This window comes from Cornus florida, unplaced genomic scaffold, assembly GCF_030987335.1.
Source record: "Cornus florida cultivar Cherokee Brave unplaced genomic scaffold, ASM3098733v1 CherokeeBrave_3.0.0_Hap2_Chr04, whole genome shotgun sequence".
In the NCBI taxonomy this organism is placed as follows: domain Eukaryota; kingdom Viridiplantae; phylum Streptophyta; class Magnoliopsida; order Cornales; family Cornaceae; genus Cornus; species Cornus florida.
The window spans coordinates 16,081,512-16,101,163 of record NW_026775574.1 but is presented as its reverse complement, the minus strand read 5'-3'; the positions used below and the strand labels follow the sequence as shown (position 1 = coordinate 16,101,163).

General features: G+C 34.5%; 1 protein-coding gene across 1 annotated transcript; it reads left to right on the top strand.

Moving 5' to 3' along the window:
* Positions 1–1,160: 1,160 nt before the first annotated feature.
* On the top strand, positions 1,161–15,947 carry LOC132302853 (uncharacterized). Its single transcript, XM_059799840.1, has 3 exons — positions 1,161–1,449; positions 4,372–4,445; positions 15,510–15,947. The coding sequence occupies exons 1-3, from the start codon at positions 1,192–1,194 to the stop codon at positions 15,595–15,597; spliced, it is 420 nt and encodes a 139-aa protein (XP_059655823.1). The 5' UTR covers positions 1,161–1,191; the 3' UTR covers positions 15,598–15,947.
* The last annotated feature ends 3,705 nt before the right edge of the window (positions 15,948–19,652 follow it).

Genomic DNA, 19,652 nt, shown 5'->3' with positions numbered 1-19,652 from the left:
AGTCAAAAATAACCATCAGTCCATGGAACGATAAAAAGTTAAATGTTTCTGGTATAGTAATGATATGATATCGCGTATTAATTCACAACTCATTCAATAGAATAAGAAAAATAATTTTAAGACTGATGAGTTATACTATTACAAACTTAACTAATTAGGCTCCGTAAAATATATATTTTTTAAAAATATTTTTTTTTTTCTTTTTCAGGTAAAATTTTCTTTTATTTTTACTTTTCGGTCTTTGATAGAGGTGCCGAGGTTGAGGTCGAATTCATCGAGCGGGGCATGTAAAATAATTTGTCAAAAATTGATGAATAAATTATTTTTGTTAAATTTTAATATATATATTTTTTTGTAAATATTTTACGAAAATCAAACACCAAAAAATAAAAAAATATTTTACATAAAAAAATGGAGCCTTAATTTAATGGAGCGTCGGTTCCGTTTGTTTCGACGTAAAATATTCTTTTTGAAAAATATTTTATTTTTTCAGGTAAAATATTCTTTTATTTCTACTTTGTAGGTGTTTGACAAAGGTCTACGTCGAGGTTGAGGTCGAGTCCATCAGGCGGGGTATGTAAAATAATTTGCCGAAAATTAATGAATAAGTTATTTTTGTTAAATTTTAATAGTTATTTTCTTCGTAAATATTTTACAACAACCAAACACCATAAAATAAATAAATATATATATATTTTACGTCTAAACAAATGGAGCCTTAATGGAACCTATGTTCTTGTCACCTAAAAGTGCGTTAAAAAATAAATAAACATTAAATTTAAACTTGAACTAAAATATATTGCAAATCATTGAAATTAGAAAAAAATTCCTGACATTTGTTAAAAATTGCGGATAATATTTATAATTTTTTGACATTTTTAAACTACCAATAAATAATAAAATTCTTGTATCTTCAGTGAAGAGAAATCGAATTAAAAATCTATTCTTAAATAACTCTTCAAACCTTTTTTTTTTTTTTTTTTTCCTTCAAAAGTTGGAGCAATATACCTCTTCAACTTACTCAAAAAAACTTCTAAAAAATAATAAAAATAATACTAATAGAAAAGAAATAAATAAAAGAAAACTCATTGCGTGCTGCGTTGATAAGTGATACGGTGTCGTTTCAAGTCGACTGTGAAACTCAAGGCCCGTTAACTTGCCTCTCTCATTTCCCTAACCTGCGCAGCAACAATGGCGTTTAGGGTGGCGATGCAGAGCAGCGTATTGGGGAACATGGGGTGCAAACTAGGGTTCAGAAGGTGGACTCACGCCATCATCTCCCAATCTGCGCCGCTTGATTCTGCGATCAACAACCCTACGACTGTATCACCGCCGTTGGTTTTGCCCGAATCTCACCGGGACTCTTGGAACAACAACACTGAATTCGAGTTCCCGAGCTTCTCTTTCGGTGGTGGATCGTTGGAGGTCATGGCTGTCCCCAAGAGGAAGGTGACTTCATTTCATTTCTCATGTTTCATTTCGCACTCCAAACAATATAATTTCGGTTGTATAATTTTTATTTTTATTTTTATTTATTTTTATTTTTTTCTTGTTTCTGTGTTGGCATTTGGTTTTTGATTATTTCATATTGGGTATGATTGTTTATAGGGTTTTGGTTATTATGTATTGGTATGGTTGGTTTTAGGGTTTAGGGTTTTGATTATCATGTATTGGGTGCGGTTGTTTTTGAGGTTTTGGTGCAATAATATTTTAATTGATGCTCGGATATTAGCTTAGTTGCATAATCATTTCGTTTTTGTTTCTAGAGTTCCTTAACTTTTTCTGCTGGATATTGTATACGATTTATCTAGTGCTTCGTCCTTTGGGGAAACATTAATATAGGCGGAATGTATCTTTTAGCATGTTCTACCTTGTGCCCTTGTTCATCTAATTAATGATTAAATGTACTTGAAGTTTTCAATTATAATAGTATTGTTCAACCCTGTTATTTTCTATTTTTTATTTTTTTGGCAGCTATTCACACTCCAAGTTTGGTTTTTTGTGCTCCACCCCTTGTTTACAAAGCTCAAAATGAAATCTTTGTCTATCTAAAACTCTCTCTTAACAACTTTGTGCATATATCTTTACGCTCTTATATATGATTATTGGGATTGTTTGTTACATTTGTTGGGGTCTACAATGAACTACCCTGGGTTGGTTGCTCAGGTCGACTGACATTTGATAGAATGAAAGTAAATTCAATCTGAAGAAAGAGATTTGTGATGAGGGAAAACAGAGTCAGTGTTGAATAATGTGACTGTGAAGGTTTCAAAATCAGTGCAAGGTGGCAATGAAGGAGCTATGTTGTGATTTCCTGCTAGAAAAGGAAAACATAGAAGAAAAGAGAGGGAAAGATTATCAGAAAATATGGGATTCAGATCTTAAAAAAACACACACACACACACACACACGCACACACGAATTCAATATAATATACACATACACCTGGATGTCAAGAGATGGAGAAAATATTTAACCAATGAGATTCCTATATTCGTGGAAGCAAATTCCTATGAAAGTGATGATATTATCATTTAGTTGTCAGTCAGTGGGTTGTCCACTACACAACATGAGTCATTTGGGGCAAAATTTGGATGGTCTTTCAAACTGAGTGAGAGTTCAATGAATAGAGAATAAAAAGGACTCACAAAGATACATAAACATGAGATAGATTCATTTCTACTAGTGGAATGAAGAATTGTTGGAAGTAGTAGATGATTCACTGGGGAGATATTAGGACAGGAGACTTGGTGGTTTTATCTAAAAATGAAAAGGGTAAAATTGTATTTTCAAATATTAAGAGAAGTATGGAGTGCAAAAAGCCAAACTTGGAGTGCAAATAGCACAGCCTTTTTCTTTTTATAGTAGATATGTTGTTCAATCATTTCATTATCCTTGCAATTCTTCTCTATGAGTGCTCAAACAAATAAGAACTGATTGGATGGAGATATAGGTTAACAAGTCCTTAAGTTTAACAATTGTGAGTAAAAAAAAAATCCTAACTAGCTGAACTTAAGTAAATCTACCCTTGCAGGCTAGACCGACTTAAGTAAATGATTTCTTACGACGGATTTTTTATTTGAAAGGATAATATCATTGGGCTTTATTTATTCATTTCTATTTTTTGTGGGACGTATTGTTGGGTTCATGAAGAATTATGTGAACTTTATACACACACATGCATGCATGCATGCATGCATACATACATACATATATATATATTTCTTGTTTTTTTATTAGGTTCGTTTGTAATATAGTTCCATATTGATTCTTATCTATAATTTAATTCGAATTTTGCTTCATAAAAATATTTGGGTTGGAAGAAGCAGGCCCCCCCCTCCCTTTTTCTTGGGTGGATCTTGCTTCTAAAATTCCTGGTCTTTTGTTTGTACAGTTTGTGGTTGGAAGCTTCCATTCTATTTGTGGTTGGAAGCTTCCATTCTATTTGTCTTGCCCTCAATAATTTTTTGTATAACAAGTTACAAGTTTAGGCAAGTTATTTATCCATTATTTAGAATCACACGAGGAAACAATTACTGTTTGTTTTGGATTTTCCTTGATACTTTTCTCCACTGTTCCACTTCTAATTTTTGTTCCTGTCTACTCATTTGTCTTCTAATGGCAAAAAATAATGATTTTGGCCTTATATTTTTCATTAATATATCGTACTTGTGCTTTTGGCACTGCAGTCACCTCGCTTTGATCCACATTTTTTGTAGTTTCATTGACTAGCATGAAAATTCCCAACTGTTGATTTGATTGAGTTACGTAGTTATGATATTTTTAAAAGCAATATGCTTCTGGCCTATTTTCCATGGTCAAATGCTTTGGAGAAGGTGGCTTAACATTGTGAGCACTTTTGATAATTCTTGTATTTAAAACCTACTTGTTTATTATAACAGCAATTTCATTTAGGGATCCGCCCGTGGTTTTTAATACATTTCCTATTTGGTGTTGAAAGTAAAAATTTCTTGGAAAAAATGTCAAATGTGTTAAAATCTTGAGTAGAGTTTTTTCCTCTTGATATAATGGTGTGGACTATCATCACTGTCCGTGGGGTAATTTTTTTTTTTTTTTTTCATTATTGTTGCTCGGTGGTAATTCTATAATTATTTACATCACTATGTTTGTGGCATCTAACAAATTTTTTCTTGATCTGCAATGATCAATCAGGGAAATTAATCTTAGTTGAAGTTTATTTCCCCTGTTCATAAATCTCTCTCTCTCTCTCTCTCTCTCTCTCTCTCTATATATATATATATATATATATATATATAAACACACACATATATTGTAAGCTGTAAAATTTTGGGTGAATGATAGTTCTTCAAATGTAAGGAAACAGTTTTGATGGTTTTCTTGACTGTGCAGGTTTCTCCCCACAGAAAAGGCATAAGAAATGGACCAAAGGCTCTCAAACCTATTCCAGTCATCGTCAGATGCAAGTAAGGGCTTCACTAATAACACTGGGCATTGACAATTATGTTTGGTTAGAATTTTATAAACACAGGAGTCATATTGAAGTTTTGTTGAATTTCTGAATGTTATATGGTTGAGTTGTTAAGAAAATATGTAAAATAGGAGTACTTTTAAAATGAATTCTTGTTTGGGTTTATCTTCTTAGTTGGTCTGGTGAATATTAATGGGAAAGTGACTTCATTTTTTTATCTAAGATAGTTTAATATCATGGTAAAAATTGAAGTATGTCTTTACTTGTTTGTAGGGCTTCAAATGACCAAGCCAAATTGAGCTCGACACTGTTCGGGCTCAATTTGTTCATTTTTGGGCTCAGTTCGAGCTTGTGACAAGCTCAATAAATTAAATTGGAGCTTGGCTCAACTTGTTGGTTTTATTTTTATATCTATATTATTTTTTGTTACTTTCTTTATTCATAAATAGATATGAACCTTTTCAAAATTACGAAAAGAAAATAGATATATTAGCATATGTTTACGAGCCAAACGAACTCATCTTATCATTGCTCAACCTCCAGTCGTCTAATAATTGAGTATATGGATACTGAATTACTGATATAGTTTGACTCGTTTACTTAATGAGCAAACATGAGGTAAACCCAACATGAGGTAAACCCAAGCTGTTCATGAATAGCACAGTTCAATTGTGGCTCTACAATTGTTCGTTTGATCAGATAAATTTAAATTTTTTGGTCAGATTCAACTTCCCCACCTCCTAAGAATAGAAACAAGAAGTTTTTTCATTGATCATTGTCTTGGTTGTACTTTTGTTTTTCCTCCACTTTGTGATTCTAATTGTCATGCCCCAAAAAAAAAATCTTAAATACATGAACTCCTGTCTTGTATTAAAGTCTGGCATGACTTTCATTACAGAACCACAACATTACAAAAAATAAAATAAAATAAAAAATAATCAAATAAAGAGGTAGATTCAAACCACCCTCTAATTATTAAATTGATACAACCATAGTATCAAACAACCTTGTCAAAAATAATCCACGATAACTGGACCAAAATGAACTAACTCAAAAGAAAAATATCGCCATTCTTATTACAATGCGAAAATTAACTAAACCAAAAAAATACATAAAGCTGGCCAAAATCCATCACCATCATGTGATCCCATCACGTTCCTACTCAACGTGTACCTGAAGTGTGATAATAGGGTGAGCTCACAAGCTCAGCAATAAATGCTAAACACAATCATCGTTCAGCAAATTAATCTCACCTTGTATTCTTATATATATAAGCAGCTCAAATAAGTGCTTTAATCATATATGTAAATCCCACTTAATTATAAACTCAATAAATATCTATTATTTATTCATTAATAAATCCACATCTCTCGCATGAGCCCCTGGCTCCCGTCCAATAAAGTGGTGTGAATCGTATAGTCCCTGACTACCAAAAACACACGTGTGGCTGGATTGTACGTCTACTCTCCAGATGATCCCTGATCACGTCCACACAATAAGGGCTCATTAGACCCATGGCCATAACAAAAGGGTAGTGCACTCCTAAATAGGTAGGTCCCTGACCATACCCAAAAGTCATCATAGGACAAGTCCCTGACTACCCCTCCGACTAATCCAAACTCATCCATTAATTAATAATTTTAGTGAATTATGAAAGGTATTATTAATTAATAATTCAGATTAATAATTAATACACCCAAATACCATTTCAAATAAAAAAAACAGAACCTTAAAGACCCAACTAGTGAGAGTACAAAATTCCTAGACATAGCCTAACATTAGATATAATAAACCGCAAAAATTTAGAATCTAACTCTTAATAATTTTTCTGTACTCTCCCTTTTGGTGCTGAAAAATAATACTTTTTCATGTTTAAATTTCGTAAAACTAACAAATAGTCAATTAAAAATCTAGATTTCAGCACAAATAAGATCATTATACCTAAAACTAATATTCTGGAATTTAACACAATTTTTGAAATAACAGTACTATTTTCCATAATTTTCTAATGTAAAACTAATTAAATAATAATAATAATAGTTAAATGCATTATTTCAATTCAATACAACAGCACACTGTTCCACACCCACTGTCGCCGAGAATGGTTGAATCATAAAAGACACCAAAGTGGGTCTTCCTGCCCACAATCATATCTGTATCATTTTTCTCAACTATCTAGTCTGTTTTAGTTGATTCCCAACATTCACTATATATTATAGTGTCATAGGACTTTGTTTTGAAATATTACAGTGAATCTAAAACTTAAACTATACATTAATTTATGTATAAAATATATATATTCTAACAGCCTCTAATTCTCATTCAAAAAAGAAATATAATCACACCAAATCAGATTCTTATATATTCATTTATATATATATACATACATATACACATATATATATATATATATATATATATAATATATTATACAATATATACTCATATAAGAAATCAGTTTCACCAACTAGTGTATATAAGAAATCAGTTTCACCAACTAGTGTATATAAGAAATCAGTTTCACCAACTAGTGTATTCAATTACACCTTGTATATATATATATATATATATATATATCCGTACATATGCATTATTTCCACCAAGATGATTTCACATTCAATCATACACAAATAACTAATAGGTAACAATAACTTTAATATTATAAATGTTTAATTCCATACAATTTATTATTCATAATGCTGCCATCCTAAACTAACATGACCTTGATATACTGTAACCCATTAACACATGCTATAATGATTTATAAGTAATACACATAGATCAAGTCACAAATATATATAAGTGTACAAAGCAAGATTAACTTGCCTCAAATATCGTTTCACCTTCCTTTTCAGACTCGACTATTGAAATATAATTTCTCCTTCTTCTCTAGGAAATTTCTCAGTCACCGTCTACCTTCTGGCTACCACAGACGTCAACTTTAAATATCACTCTCAATATCTCACGCTTCTCTCTTCTTTTCTTTCTTTTTTTTTTTTTTTTTTTTTTTTGTTTTACAAATAATATCTCTATAGAACTGATACGGCATGAGTTATAAAAGATAATTATAACTGTGGTTGAGATAGTTTAGAATTCTTTTTTTTTTTTTTTTTAAATTTAAATTTTAAAAACTCTAATATCTTTAATTTAACATTCAAATAATAAATAATAAATAATAAAATATAATATACAAAATTTAAGGGTTTTACATTCTACCCACCTAAAAAGAAATTTCATCCTCGAAATTTGCATACCTTATTCGAAGAGTTGTGGGTACTTTTCCTTCATTTCTGACTCTAGCTCCCAAGTAGCCTCTCTCTCGTCCTGATGATTCCACTGCACCTTCACCAAAGGTATCTCTGCCCGCCTCAACTGTTTCACCATACTGTCAACAATGCGAATAGGCATCTCAACATAGGTTGCATTAAGACGAATCTGGACCTCTGTGCAGTCAATGGCCTGAGTTTCATCCCTCAAGCACCTCCTCAACATGGAGACATGGAAAACATCATGAACAGTAGATAGTCTGGGTGGTAAAGCTAATCTATACGCCACCTCCCCAATCCTCTCTGTGATCTCAAAAGGTCCAATGAATCGAGGAGCTAACTTCCCTTTCTTCCTGCTAAATCTCGTAACCCCCTTCATTGGTGATACTTTCAAGAACACCAAGTCACCCATACTAAACTCCAAAGCACGACGGCGTCGATCTGCATAGCTCTTCTGTCGACTCTGAGTTGTGCGAAGTCGATCTCGAATGATGGCAACCTTCTCCGTAGTCTCTTGCACCAACTCTGGCCCCAAAAAACTACCATCACCAACCTCAACCCAACATACAGGTGAACGACAAGGTCTACCATAAAGTGCCTCATATGGTGCCATGCCGATACTAGCCTGATAGCTATTATTATAAGCGAACTCAACCAATGGAATGTGATCCTCCCAACTGCCCCGAAAATCTAGCACACAAGCACGAAGCATATCCTCCAACACCTGAATGACCCTCTCGGACTGGCCATCGGTCTGAGGATGAAAAGCAGTACTCAAACTCAAAGGAGTACCAAAAGCTGCTTGGAAACTACTCCAAAATCGAGATGAAAAACGAGGATCACAATCTGAGACAATAGACACCGGCACTCCATGAAGCTTAACTATGTCTCTAATGTAGATCTTACACAATTCCTTTACAGTATCAGTAGCTCGAATGGGTAGAAAATGAGCTGATTTAGTCAATCGGTCTACTATCACCCACACTGTATCATGGTTATGTATCGACCTCGGTAACCCCACAACAAAATCCATCGTCATATGTTCCCATTTCCACTCCGGCATAGGCAAAGGCTATAATAGTCCTGTTGGCCTCTGGTGCTCAGCTTTCACTCGCTGACAAGTGAGACATCTAGATACAAACTCTGCCACATCACGTTTCATGCCTTCCCACCAGAACTGCCTCTTAAGATCATGATACATCTTAGTGCCACCTGGGTGCACTGTGTACCTAGAGTGACGTGCCTCCTCTAAAATCTCTCCCTTGAGATCTGCTAAGTCTGGAACACATAGCCTACCTCGAAATCTCATACCACCATCAGCTCCATACGCCCAGTCAACATTACCTTCAGCATTAACAGACTCAACTGCTTTGGTCTGTAACCTGTCATCCTGAGTCTGAAAATGAATGATCCGGCTGATCAAAGTAGGTTGTACAGTCAAACTACAAAGAATAGCCTCTGTACTCTGAGAACTCGGCATGATAGAAAACTCTGCCAATGCCTCTAACATCATCCACTCCTGAATCATCATAAAGGCAACTAATCCTCTCGGTTTCCGACTCAAGGCATCTGCTACCACATTCGCCTTTCCAGGATGATATTGAAGAGTCATATCAAAATCCTTCATCTTCTCCATCCACCTCCGTTGCCTCATATTCAACTCCTTCTGAGTGTAGAGGTATTTGAGGCTCTTGTGATCAGAGAATAACTCAAATTCCTCGCCATACAAATAATGCCTCCACACCTTCAATGCAAGAATCACTGCTGCCAACTCCAAATCATGTGTAGGGTAATTCTGCTCATGTGGCTTAAGCTGCCTAGAGGCATACGCTACTACCTTATCATCTTGCATCAAAACACAGCCAAGACCCTGAATTGATACATCTGTGTAGATCACAAATCTCTCACCATTAACAAGAATGGTAAGAACTGGTGCCGAAGTCAATCTCGTCTTCAGCTCCTCAAATGCCTGCTCACAGCGGTGATCCCAAACAAATTTCACATCCTTTCGAGTCAAACGGGTCAAAGGTGCAGCAATCTTGGAGAAACCCTCAATGAAGCGCCTGTAGTATCCTGCCAGTCCCAAGAAGTTACGAATCTCAGTGACAGTAGTAGGCCGTTTCCAACTCATCACAGCCTCCACCTTGGCAGAATCTACTGAAACTCCATCCTTAGAGATCACATGCCCCAAAAACTGAATTTGCTCCTGCCAAAAGTCACACTTCTCAAACTTAGCATAAAGCTGATGCTCACGCAAAGTCTGAAGTGTAATGCTCAAGTGTCTCTCATGCTCCTCTTTAGTCTTGGAATATATCAGGATGTCATCAACAAATATCACAACAAACTGATCCAAGTAAGGTCGAAACACTCTGTTCATCAAATCCATAAAAGCTGCCGGAGCGTTAGTCAACCCAAAAGGCATGACTAAGAACTCATAGAGGCCATAACGAGTCCTGAAGGCAGTCTTATGAATATCATCCTCCCTAATCCTCAGCTGATGGTACCCAGTCCTCAAGTCAATCTTAGAAAACAACTGCGCCCCTCTGAGTTGATCAAACAAATCATTAATGCGTGGCAATGGATACTTATTCTTAATAGTGACCTTATTCAGCGCACGATAGTCAACACATAAGCGGAGTGACCCATCCTTCTTCTTGACAAATAAAACAGGTACTCCCCAAGGTGATGTGCTAGGTCGAATAAACCCCCGATCTTGCAACTCTTGAGTTTGTTTCTTCAACTCACTCAATTCAACTGGCGCCATTCTGTAGGGTGCCCTAGAGATAGTTGAAATACCAGGAGTGAGGTCGATGCAGAAATCCACTGCCCTCCTAGGAGGCAAACCCGGAATATCCCGAAACACATCTGCATACTCTGACACTGTAGGCAACTGCTCTATAGTCACGCATTGCTCAACCACCTCGATGTGGGCCAGAAATCCCATGGTCATGGTGCCCTCAAACTCCCCACACTTATATCGAGAAGGTAACTGTCCCAGAACTGAGAATACAATAATCCTCTCATGGCAGTCCAACTGAGCATGATATCTAGCCAACCAATCCATACCCAGTATAGCATCAAATTCTCTCATACGTAATACTATTAAATCAATAGGATACTCCAACTCCCCAATTGTAACAGGGCAAGCACGACATATTCTATTAAGTGTCGTCGCGCTCCCGAGTGGAGTTGTAATAGATAAGGTATTACTTATATGTCCAGGTTCTAATCCCAGTGTATCCACAAATGATAGTGCAATAAAAGAATATGAAGAACCTGAATCAAATAGTACTCTAGCTATACTGCCATAAATAGTAAGTGTACTTTCCACTGTTGGTGATGCACGATCCTGTCTCCCATCTGGAACAACTGCATAAACCCTTGCACCTCCTTGTTGCTGTGGTGCCTGACCTTTCTGCTGGTTATTCTTGTGAGGCTTGGGACAATTACGAGCCAAATGTCCTTGCTCACGACAATTGTAGCAATGCCCGCTGAACTGATATGGCTGTGCATCATGAGGTGTGGCTGGTACTAAAGCGGTGGATTGCTCACCTTCACCAACTCTCTGCCGTTTCCCTGCTCGCCAATCTTGTCTACCTCTCTGCCAAGACTGACCCTGCCAGTTTCTCTGAGTCTGCTGCTGCTGGCCCCTCTGATTCTGTTGAGAGCTACTCTGATTCTGTTGAGTGCTGCTAGCCCCCTTACCTTTCTGTTCTGCCCTACGCTCCTTCTGTTTCTGAAAGGCAATGTTATTATTCTCCTCTATTGCCATAGCACATTCCACCACTCTAGCATAAGTGTCAAAACGATGACCCACCGCAAACTTCTTCACATAAGAGACCAATCCTCGCTCAAACTTTCTAACCTTGTGTAACTCATTCGCAACAATGTGAGGAGCGAATCGGGATAGCTCTGTAAACTTCCTCTCGTACTCACTAACTGACATCTCATTATTCTGTTCCAACTGCGTGAACTCTGCTGCCTTCTTCTCCTTCACTGATTGTGGAAAGTATTTGTCATTGAACCGAGTTTTAAAATCATCCCAGGTCATAGTTGTAATGTCTACAACCATCCTGGTCTCTGACTGCCACCACTGGCGCGCCTCACCAGATAAAAGAAATGCACCAATCTTCCTTTTCTGCACCTCAGTGCAGTCCATCATCTCAAAATACTTTTCCATATCTTCAATCCACTTCTCAGCATCAAGTGGATCGGTAGCTCTAGCAAATTCAACAGCCCCCAATTTGCGGATATCTCTGATAAATCCAATCATAGGATTCGGCACATGAGGTGCATCCTCCAACTGAACATCGTCATGGTTAACACCACCACGACCAACACCTCCCTGACCTCTGCCTCTAGCAGGTCGTCCTCTGCCTCTTCCAGCTCCTGACATCCTATTTTCAGTAAAGAATGTCAATGATAAGTCTCACAAGTAATTTATACTTAAACTGGAGCATGGTAAGAGAGCAATAATTTGTATAAGTATATGCTCCTATTCTTACTGTCACTTTTCTTAGCCAGGTAATTCTTAACCTAGGCTCTGATACCAAATTGTCATGCCCCAAAAAAAAAATCTTAAATACATGAACTCCTGTCTTGTATTAAAGTCTGGCATGACTTTCATTACAGAACCACAACATTACAAAAAATAAAATAAAATAAAAAATAATCAAATAAAGAGGTAGATTCAAACCACCCTCTAATTATTAAATTGATACAACCATAGTATCAAACAACCTTGTCAAAAATAATCCACGATAACTGGACCAAAATGAACTAACTCAAAAGAAAAATATCGCCATTCTTATTACAATGCGAAAATTAACTAAACCAAAAAAATACATAAAGCTGGCCAAAATCCATCACCATCATGTGATCCCATCACGTTCCTACTCAACGTGTACCTGAAGTGTGATAATAGGGTGAGCTCACAAGCTCAGCAATAAATGCTAAACACAATCATCGTTCAGCAAATTAATCTCACCTTGTATTCTTATATATATAAGCAGCTCAAATAAGTGCTTTAATCATATATGTAAATCCCACTTAATTATAAACTCAATAAATATCTATTATTTATTCATTAATAAATCCACATCTCTCGCATGAGCCCCTGGCTCCCGTCCAATAAAGTGGTGTGAATCGTATAGTCCCTGACTACCAAAAACACACGTGTGGCTGGATTGTACGTCTACTCTCCAGATGATCCCTGATCACGTCCACACAATAAGGGCTCATTAGACCCATGGCCATAACAAAAGGGTAGTGCACTCCTAAATAGGTAGGTCCCTGACCATACCCAAAAGTCATCATAGGATAAGTCCCTGACTACCCCTCCGACTAATCCAAACTCATCCATTAATTAATAATTTTAGTGAATTATGAAAGGTATTATTAATTAATAATTCAGATTAATAATTAATACACCCAAATACCATTTCAAATAAAAAAAACAGAACCTTAAAGACCCAACTAGTGAGAGTACAAAATTCCTAGACATAGCCTAACATTAGATATAATAAACCGCAAAAATTTAGAATCTAACTCTTAATAATTTTTCTGTACTCTCCCTTTTGGTGCTGAAAAATAATACTTTTTCATGTTTAAATTTCGTAAAACTAACAAATAGTCAATTAAAAATCTAGATTTCAGCACAAATAAGATCATTATACCTAAAACTAATATTCTGGAATTTAACACAATTTTTGAAATAACAGTACTATTTTCCATAATTTTCTAATGTAAAACTAATTAAATAATAATAATAATAGTTAAATGCATTATTTCAATTCAATACAACAGCACACTGTTCCACACCCACTGTCGCCGAGAATGGTTGAATCATAAAAGACACCAAAGTGGGTCTTCCTGCCCACAATCATATCTGTATCATTTTTCTCAACTATCTAGTCTGTTTTAGTTGATTCCCAACATTCACTATATATTATAGTGTCATAGGACTTTGTTTTGAAATATTACAGTGAATCTAAAACTTAAACTATACATTAATTTATGTATAAAATATATATATTCTAACAGCCTCTAATTCTCATTCAAAAAAGAAATATAATCACACCAAATCAGATTCTTATATATTCATTTATATATATATACATACATATACATATATATATATATATATATATATAATATATTATACAATATATACTCATATAAGAAATCAGTTTCACCAACTAGTGTATATAAGAAATCAGTTTCACCAACTAGTGTATTCAATTACACCTTGTATATATATATATATATATATATATCCGTACATATGCATTATTTCCACCAAGATGATTTCACATTCAATCATACACAAATAACTAATAGGTAACAATAACTTTAATATTATAAATGTTTAATTCCATACAATTTATTATTCATAATGCTGCCATCCTAAACTAACATGACCTTGATATACTGTAACCCATTAACACATGCTATAATGATTTATAAGTAATACACATAGATCAAGTCACAAATATATATAAGTGTACAAAGCAAGATTAACTTGCCTCAAATATCGTTTCACCTTCCTTTTCAGACTCGACTATTGAAATATAATTTCTCCTTCTTCTCTAGGAAATTTCTCAGTCACCGTCTACCTTCTGGCTACCACAGACGTCAACTTTAAATATCACTCTCAATATCTCACGCTTCTCTCTTCTTTTCTTTCTTTTTTTTTTTTTTTTTTTTTTTTTGTTTTACAAATAATATCTCTATAGAACTGATACGGCATGAGTTATAAAAGATAATTATAACTGTGGTTGAGATAGTTTAGAATTCTTTTTTTTTTTTTTTTTAAATTTAAATTTTAAAAACTCTAATATCTTTAATTTAACATTCAAATAATAAATAATAAATAATAAAATATAATATACAAAATTTAAGGGTTTTACACTAATTTTGGGGATCTTACTGATTTAAACAGTAGGTCATTAATGTTATTTATTTATTATTATTCTTACGAAATTTGTTTGCTCTAATAAAAAATGGTTTAGGCTTTCTGGTTCTAAGGAGGAAAGACTTTTTGGTTCTAAGGAGGGTAGAGGTCTGTGTTAGGGATTCTTGTTTGCAAGTGTCAAAGATTATTGTGAAACTTTTTGGTTCTAAGGAGGGAAAAGGTTTGTGTTAGAGATTCTTATTTGCGAGTGTCAAAGATTATTGTGAAATATTAGTGGGAGGCTAAGAATGTGGTGGTTAAGTTGTTTCTTTGTTTCAAAAAAGGCTTATATTAGGGACTTATCAGAAAAAAAAAAAAAAGGCTTATATTAGGGATAGAATGATTTTTGGCCCAGTGCTAATACAAGTGGAAATTTGGGTTTCCTTTGTGAACGAGAGAGAGGAAAATCATGTTAGAAAAAAGGGAAATTTATTGAAAAAGGCCTGTAAGCCATGGTACTTGATGAGGTTGCTTTCTTAACATGGATGGTTGGAGTAGATAAATGTTCCTTCTATGTTGGATGGATTTGGAGCTGTAGCTCCCTCAGCGGCTCTCTTTCGTTGGAAGTTGTTGCCTTGAATAAGGTTTGAGTTGCTTTCAGGACTGTGGATTAATGCTGGAAATAAGAATGATCGTGGTATTTTTTTTTCCTAATGATCAAGGTATTTGAAGGGGAAGTTGGGTTGCTAGTTGGTACTTAGAGAGAGAAACATGATGGTATTTTAATTTGTTGAACTCCCTGTGTTATGTATTTATCGAGGTATTACAAACATATTAGAATTCCACTTTTTGTCGATATTAGCATGTATTCTTTGACATAATGAGTATTGCATTTTTTCAGGGGTTGTGGTCGGGTCAAGCTGCCACACTTCTTCTGTTGCAGTGGGGATAGAGGAAACACAGGAGGACAGAATGCTTCAACGAGGTGATCCAGTTCATTGCTAAATGGCTGGCCGATATATTTCCAACATCGCACAAAAGATGCAGGTTTCATGACCTCTTTTGTAGAATTCAAATGGCAGTGTTGGTGGGAAATGTAGATTTTAAAAAAAAAAAAATTTGGGCGTGGAAGCTCATTTTTATTATTAAGTTCTCTGCTTAAGTGGTTTTCAATTGTGACGCTGAGTGCTGAAACAGAAGGATTTTAACTTTAAACAGGTTATGGATATAGTTTGGGAATGAAGCTCCAACCTATACTTTAGGAGCTAAATGCAGCCCTCCCCTTCTTTCTTTTTTCTTTTCTCTGGTGAGAAAAATGTCCGAACTTTCTTAGTACCAATCAGACTTGTCCATCTGTCACACAAATGTTGGAAAAAAAAAAAGACAACACGATTGCTGCCTAAAGCTATTGCCAAAAATGGCAAACTTTTTGGCCAGCCGTTGAGGGCTTGTTCTCACCCTTAATTGTCTAGATTGGAGTTCATATTCTTCCCACTATCATAATGGGGGAAAATATAACATATTTTTGAAAAAAAAAAATGAAAAAAGAAGAAGAAAAGAAGCAGCTATATCCTATGCCCAGATAAGGACAACAATGCTAGTCCAATATGTTTTTTCTAGGCCCAAATTGACCTTCATTTATGCACATCTATTCTCTTTGGGCCTCAAAACTCCCACAAAAGGGCCATCACAGCCCCACCAAAATATACAAAATGTGTGAATTGCAACGACAATGGAAAACACCCTGAAGATGGAAATTAATGCTATGTTTGGTTCGAGGGATGGATGAGAGGGAATAAAAGAAGTTTTTTTTTGTTCGGTTGAAGGGAAGGGAAAAGAGAGAGGAAGCAAGGAACTAATGCTATGTTTGGTTCGATGGATGGATTGAGGGGATGGATGAGAGAGGGAATAAAAGAAGTTTTTTATGTTCGGTTGAAGGGAAAGGAAAAGAGAGAGGAAGCTGGGAGGGATGTTCCTTCCTTTGTACTTTTTAATCCGCCCAAAGTTCTAGGGAAGTGGAGAGAGAAAATAAGATAATAACAAACAAGTTTTTAATTTCCATTTTTCACCTTCTTGTTGCATAATCTGGAATGGATATATATATATATATATATATTTTTTTATTTTTATTTTTTTGTAATTTTATATAATGAGGGTATATTAGTAAAAACAATATAAAAACTATTTTTTCCTTCCTTTCAACTAAACAAAAAAAATGTGTCACTACATCCATCCGTTTTACTATTCATTCCAACCAACCAAACAAAAAATGAAATAGACACCTTTCCTTCTCTACGGATGCTTCATTCATCATTTTCCTACGGATGCCTCATCCATCCCTTCCACTCTTTAACCAAATGAAACATAAAAAGTACTGTTAATGGAGAAAGTTCTTACTGGAAAAATGGGGAGAAAAGTAAGTAAAAAGAGGAGGGAAGTTAGGGCCTTGTTTTATGCGGACAAAGATCTTCTATGGACAAACCTTTTGTTGGAGCTTTCATCAGACAATAATACACGCTAAATCGTTTGAGGATATGACATTTTTATACTACCTCCGTCCCATAATAGAGTGGAGTTTTTAAGAGGATATGTAATTAATGCATTGTCCCCTTTTAAAATTACTAAATTTTTCTTTCTAATTTAAATATATATAATTATATAGTAATTTTTTAAAAAGATAAAGGACAATGATGGAAATATAAATGAAAGATGCTTTGATTTTTCAAAGAGTACAACTAATTTGGGATATGTAAAAATGAAATAATGAACTACTAATATGGAATGGAGAGAGCACTAAATTATTTGATGATGTGAGTTAGATAAACGGAGGATATATATATAAGGGTAAAAGAGCATTTTGGAAAGGAAGGCTAGAGAAAAAGATTTTTGTACTTTTCTATTTTCATAAAAAAAATTTAGTAATTATTTACCTAAAAAAAACTTTTAATAATTGGGTTATCAAGGAACTTTAATAAAAAATAAAAAAAATCAGTAAATTACTTTAGTCTAAATTTTGGTACGGCTAGCTTTAACGAAAGACATAGAATTGATTGAATTAGAGTTGATATAACGGAATTGAGTGGTTTAATTGGTGATAGGACAAGGTGAGGATAAAAACTTGTGCAACACATTACACAGGAAAAAAAATTATTATACCAGGATGTAGTTGTTGTATAAGTAATATGAATTATTGATGTGATGATTCAAGACATGACTCAAGATGTTGTGAGTCGGGCTGTCATTTGATTGGAATGTTTAACAAATGAAAATACACCACATAATGAAATTTGTCTTGCCATCTAATAAAAATTATACTGTAACAGTTAATTTGTTACTAATATACTTTTATTGGCCGAGTAATAATATCCTATATAACTCACCTTATATTAAAAAATTATTATATAATTCTGACTAAAAATTTCCGTACTCGTATAAATGATATTCAATACGCTGAATGCATCATGCACGGAACACATCATGATATGCACAATTTGTGCTGTAGATATTAATGATTGTTATGACCGGGACACGGGACGCATCGAATATCTTCACATTCGAGAATTAGGAAGAGCAACTATTTGTTTATGAGTGATATAAAACGTTAGTGGGCGTTACGTGTAAATATATAGATTGTATATTGCATGATGAAAGAATATGTATGGTGCCCTCGGGACTATCACATTATCATCACACATTAAATGAAACGACACGTGTTAATCAGAAGTGAACTCCACCGTCTCTTCGATGCATCTGAAAGAAAGATGTCATTGATTGGATAAAGCTGCACTTCTTCGGTGGTCTCGTGAGCACCCGATTCTGAACCTCACTAACTGAATTCCAGTATACAGAGGAGAGATTTCTGGACTACAAATTAAAACCTCACTACTCGTTACTCCCTATTTCACAACCAATTTTAGCTCAATTACTCTCTCTCTTTCTCTCTCTACACTCCTCGCCGAACTAGGTATTTCTTCTCTCTCTATATATATACATAAATACACGTATATGTATATCTGTATATATAAATATATATGTATATCTGTGTGTATGTTCAGTGTCTGTATATGTATTTGTTTCAGTAATGGAGTTCTTGTGATACATTCCTAAATTGTGTGTTTACATTTTAGGTTTTTTTTTTTTTTTTTTTTCATTGTTGTGTTCGGTTGAGTATGTATATGATATAATGTCTGTTACATATTTCTAGAGTTATCGCCACACAAAATTGCAATGTTTTACGTTGATGATGGATATTCAGTTGAATAGCTTTGATTCTCATTCTTATTTGTATACCGAGGGTTTAGTTTTAAAAAAGTAATTTTATTTAATTTTTAATTTTAATATATATATATATATATATATATATATATATATATATATATATATATATATATATATATATATATATAACATGGCGTTTGGGAAAATGTAGAGTAGAACTTGATTATAACTTTCCTTAATTTGAAGGCCCCTGTTAGACTATGCATTTTCACTTCAATTGCCATACCGGAGTCCGGACACTGGAATTTAAGGGGACAACCAAATGTAGCTTAGGATGCATTAATTTGGACATGCCCTTGAATTTGAATGTCTGCATTGCACTTTCTGTTAGACTGAAATTGTTTCAAAGTGGTTGACAGTCAATCGCATTGGTATTATTTGTAAAGGCTTGTCAAATAGGAGAAAGTATGCACTACCTGACTCTATGTTGTTTAATGTTTCAAAATTCTTCACTGACTTGCACATTTCGGTGAATATTAAATAACAGTGGATAGTGAAGTTCTAGGTTCCTGTACTTGCTGTTGTTCTAGCGATTTGTGACTTCAATAAAAAGATTATATGTGAACCTGCTTGCATAATTTTGTTAGAATAAGAAAATTTCCCCCTTTTTGTTACCAGAAAGTAACAAAAGGAATTAAGACTATGTTAACTTATAATTTGGTGCCAACAATTTGATTATAGCGATAAAGCAGTCATTTCATACTGAACGATTTATTTTATTTTTAATCATCTTTCTTAGCTTAAACTTCTCCTGTTTTCTTAGGAG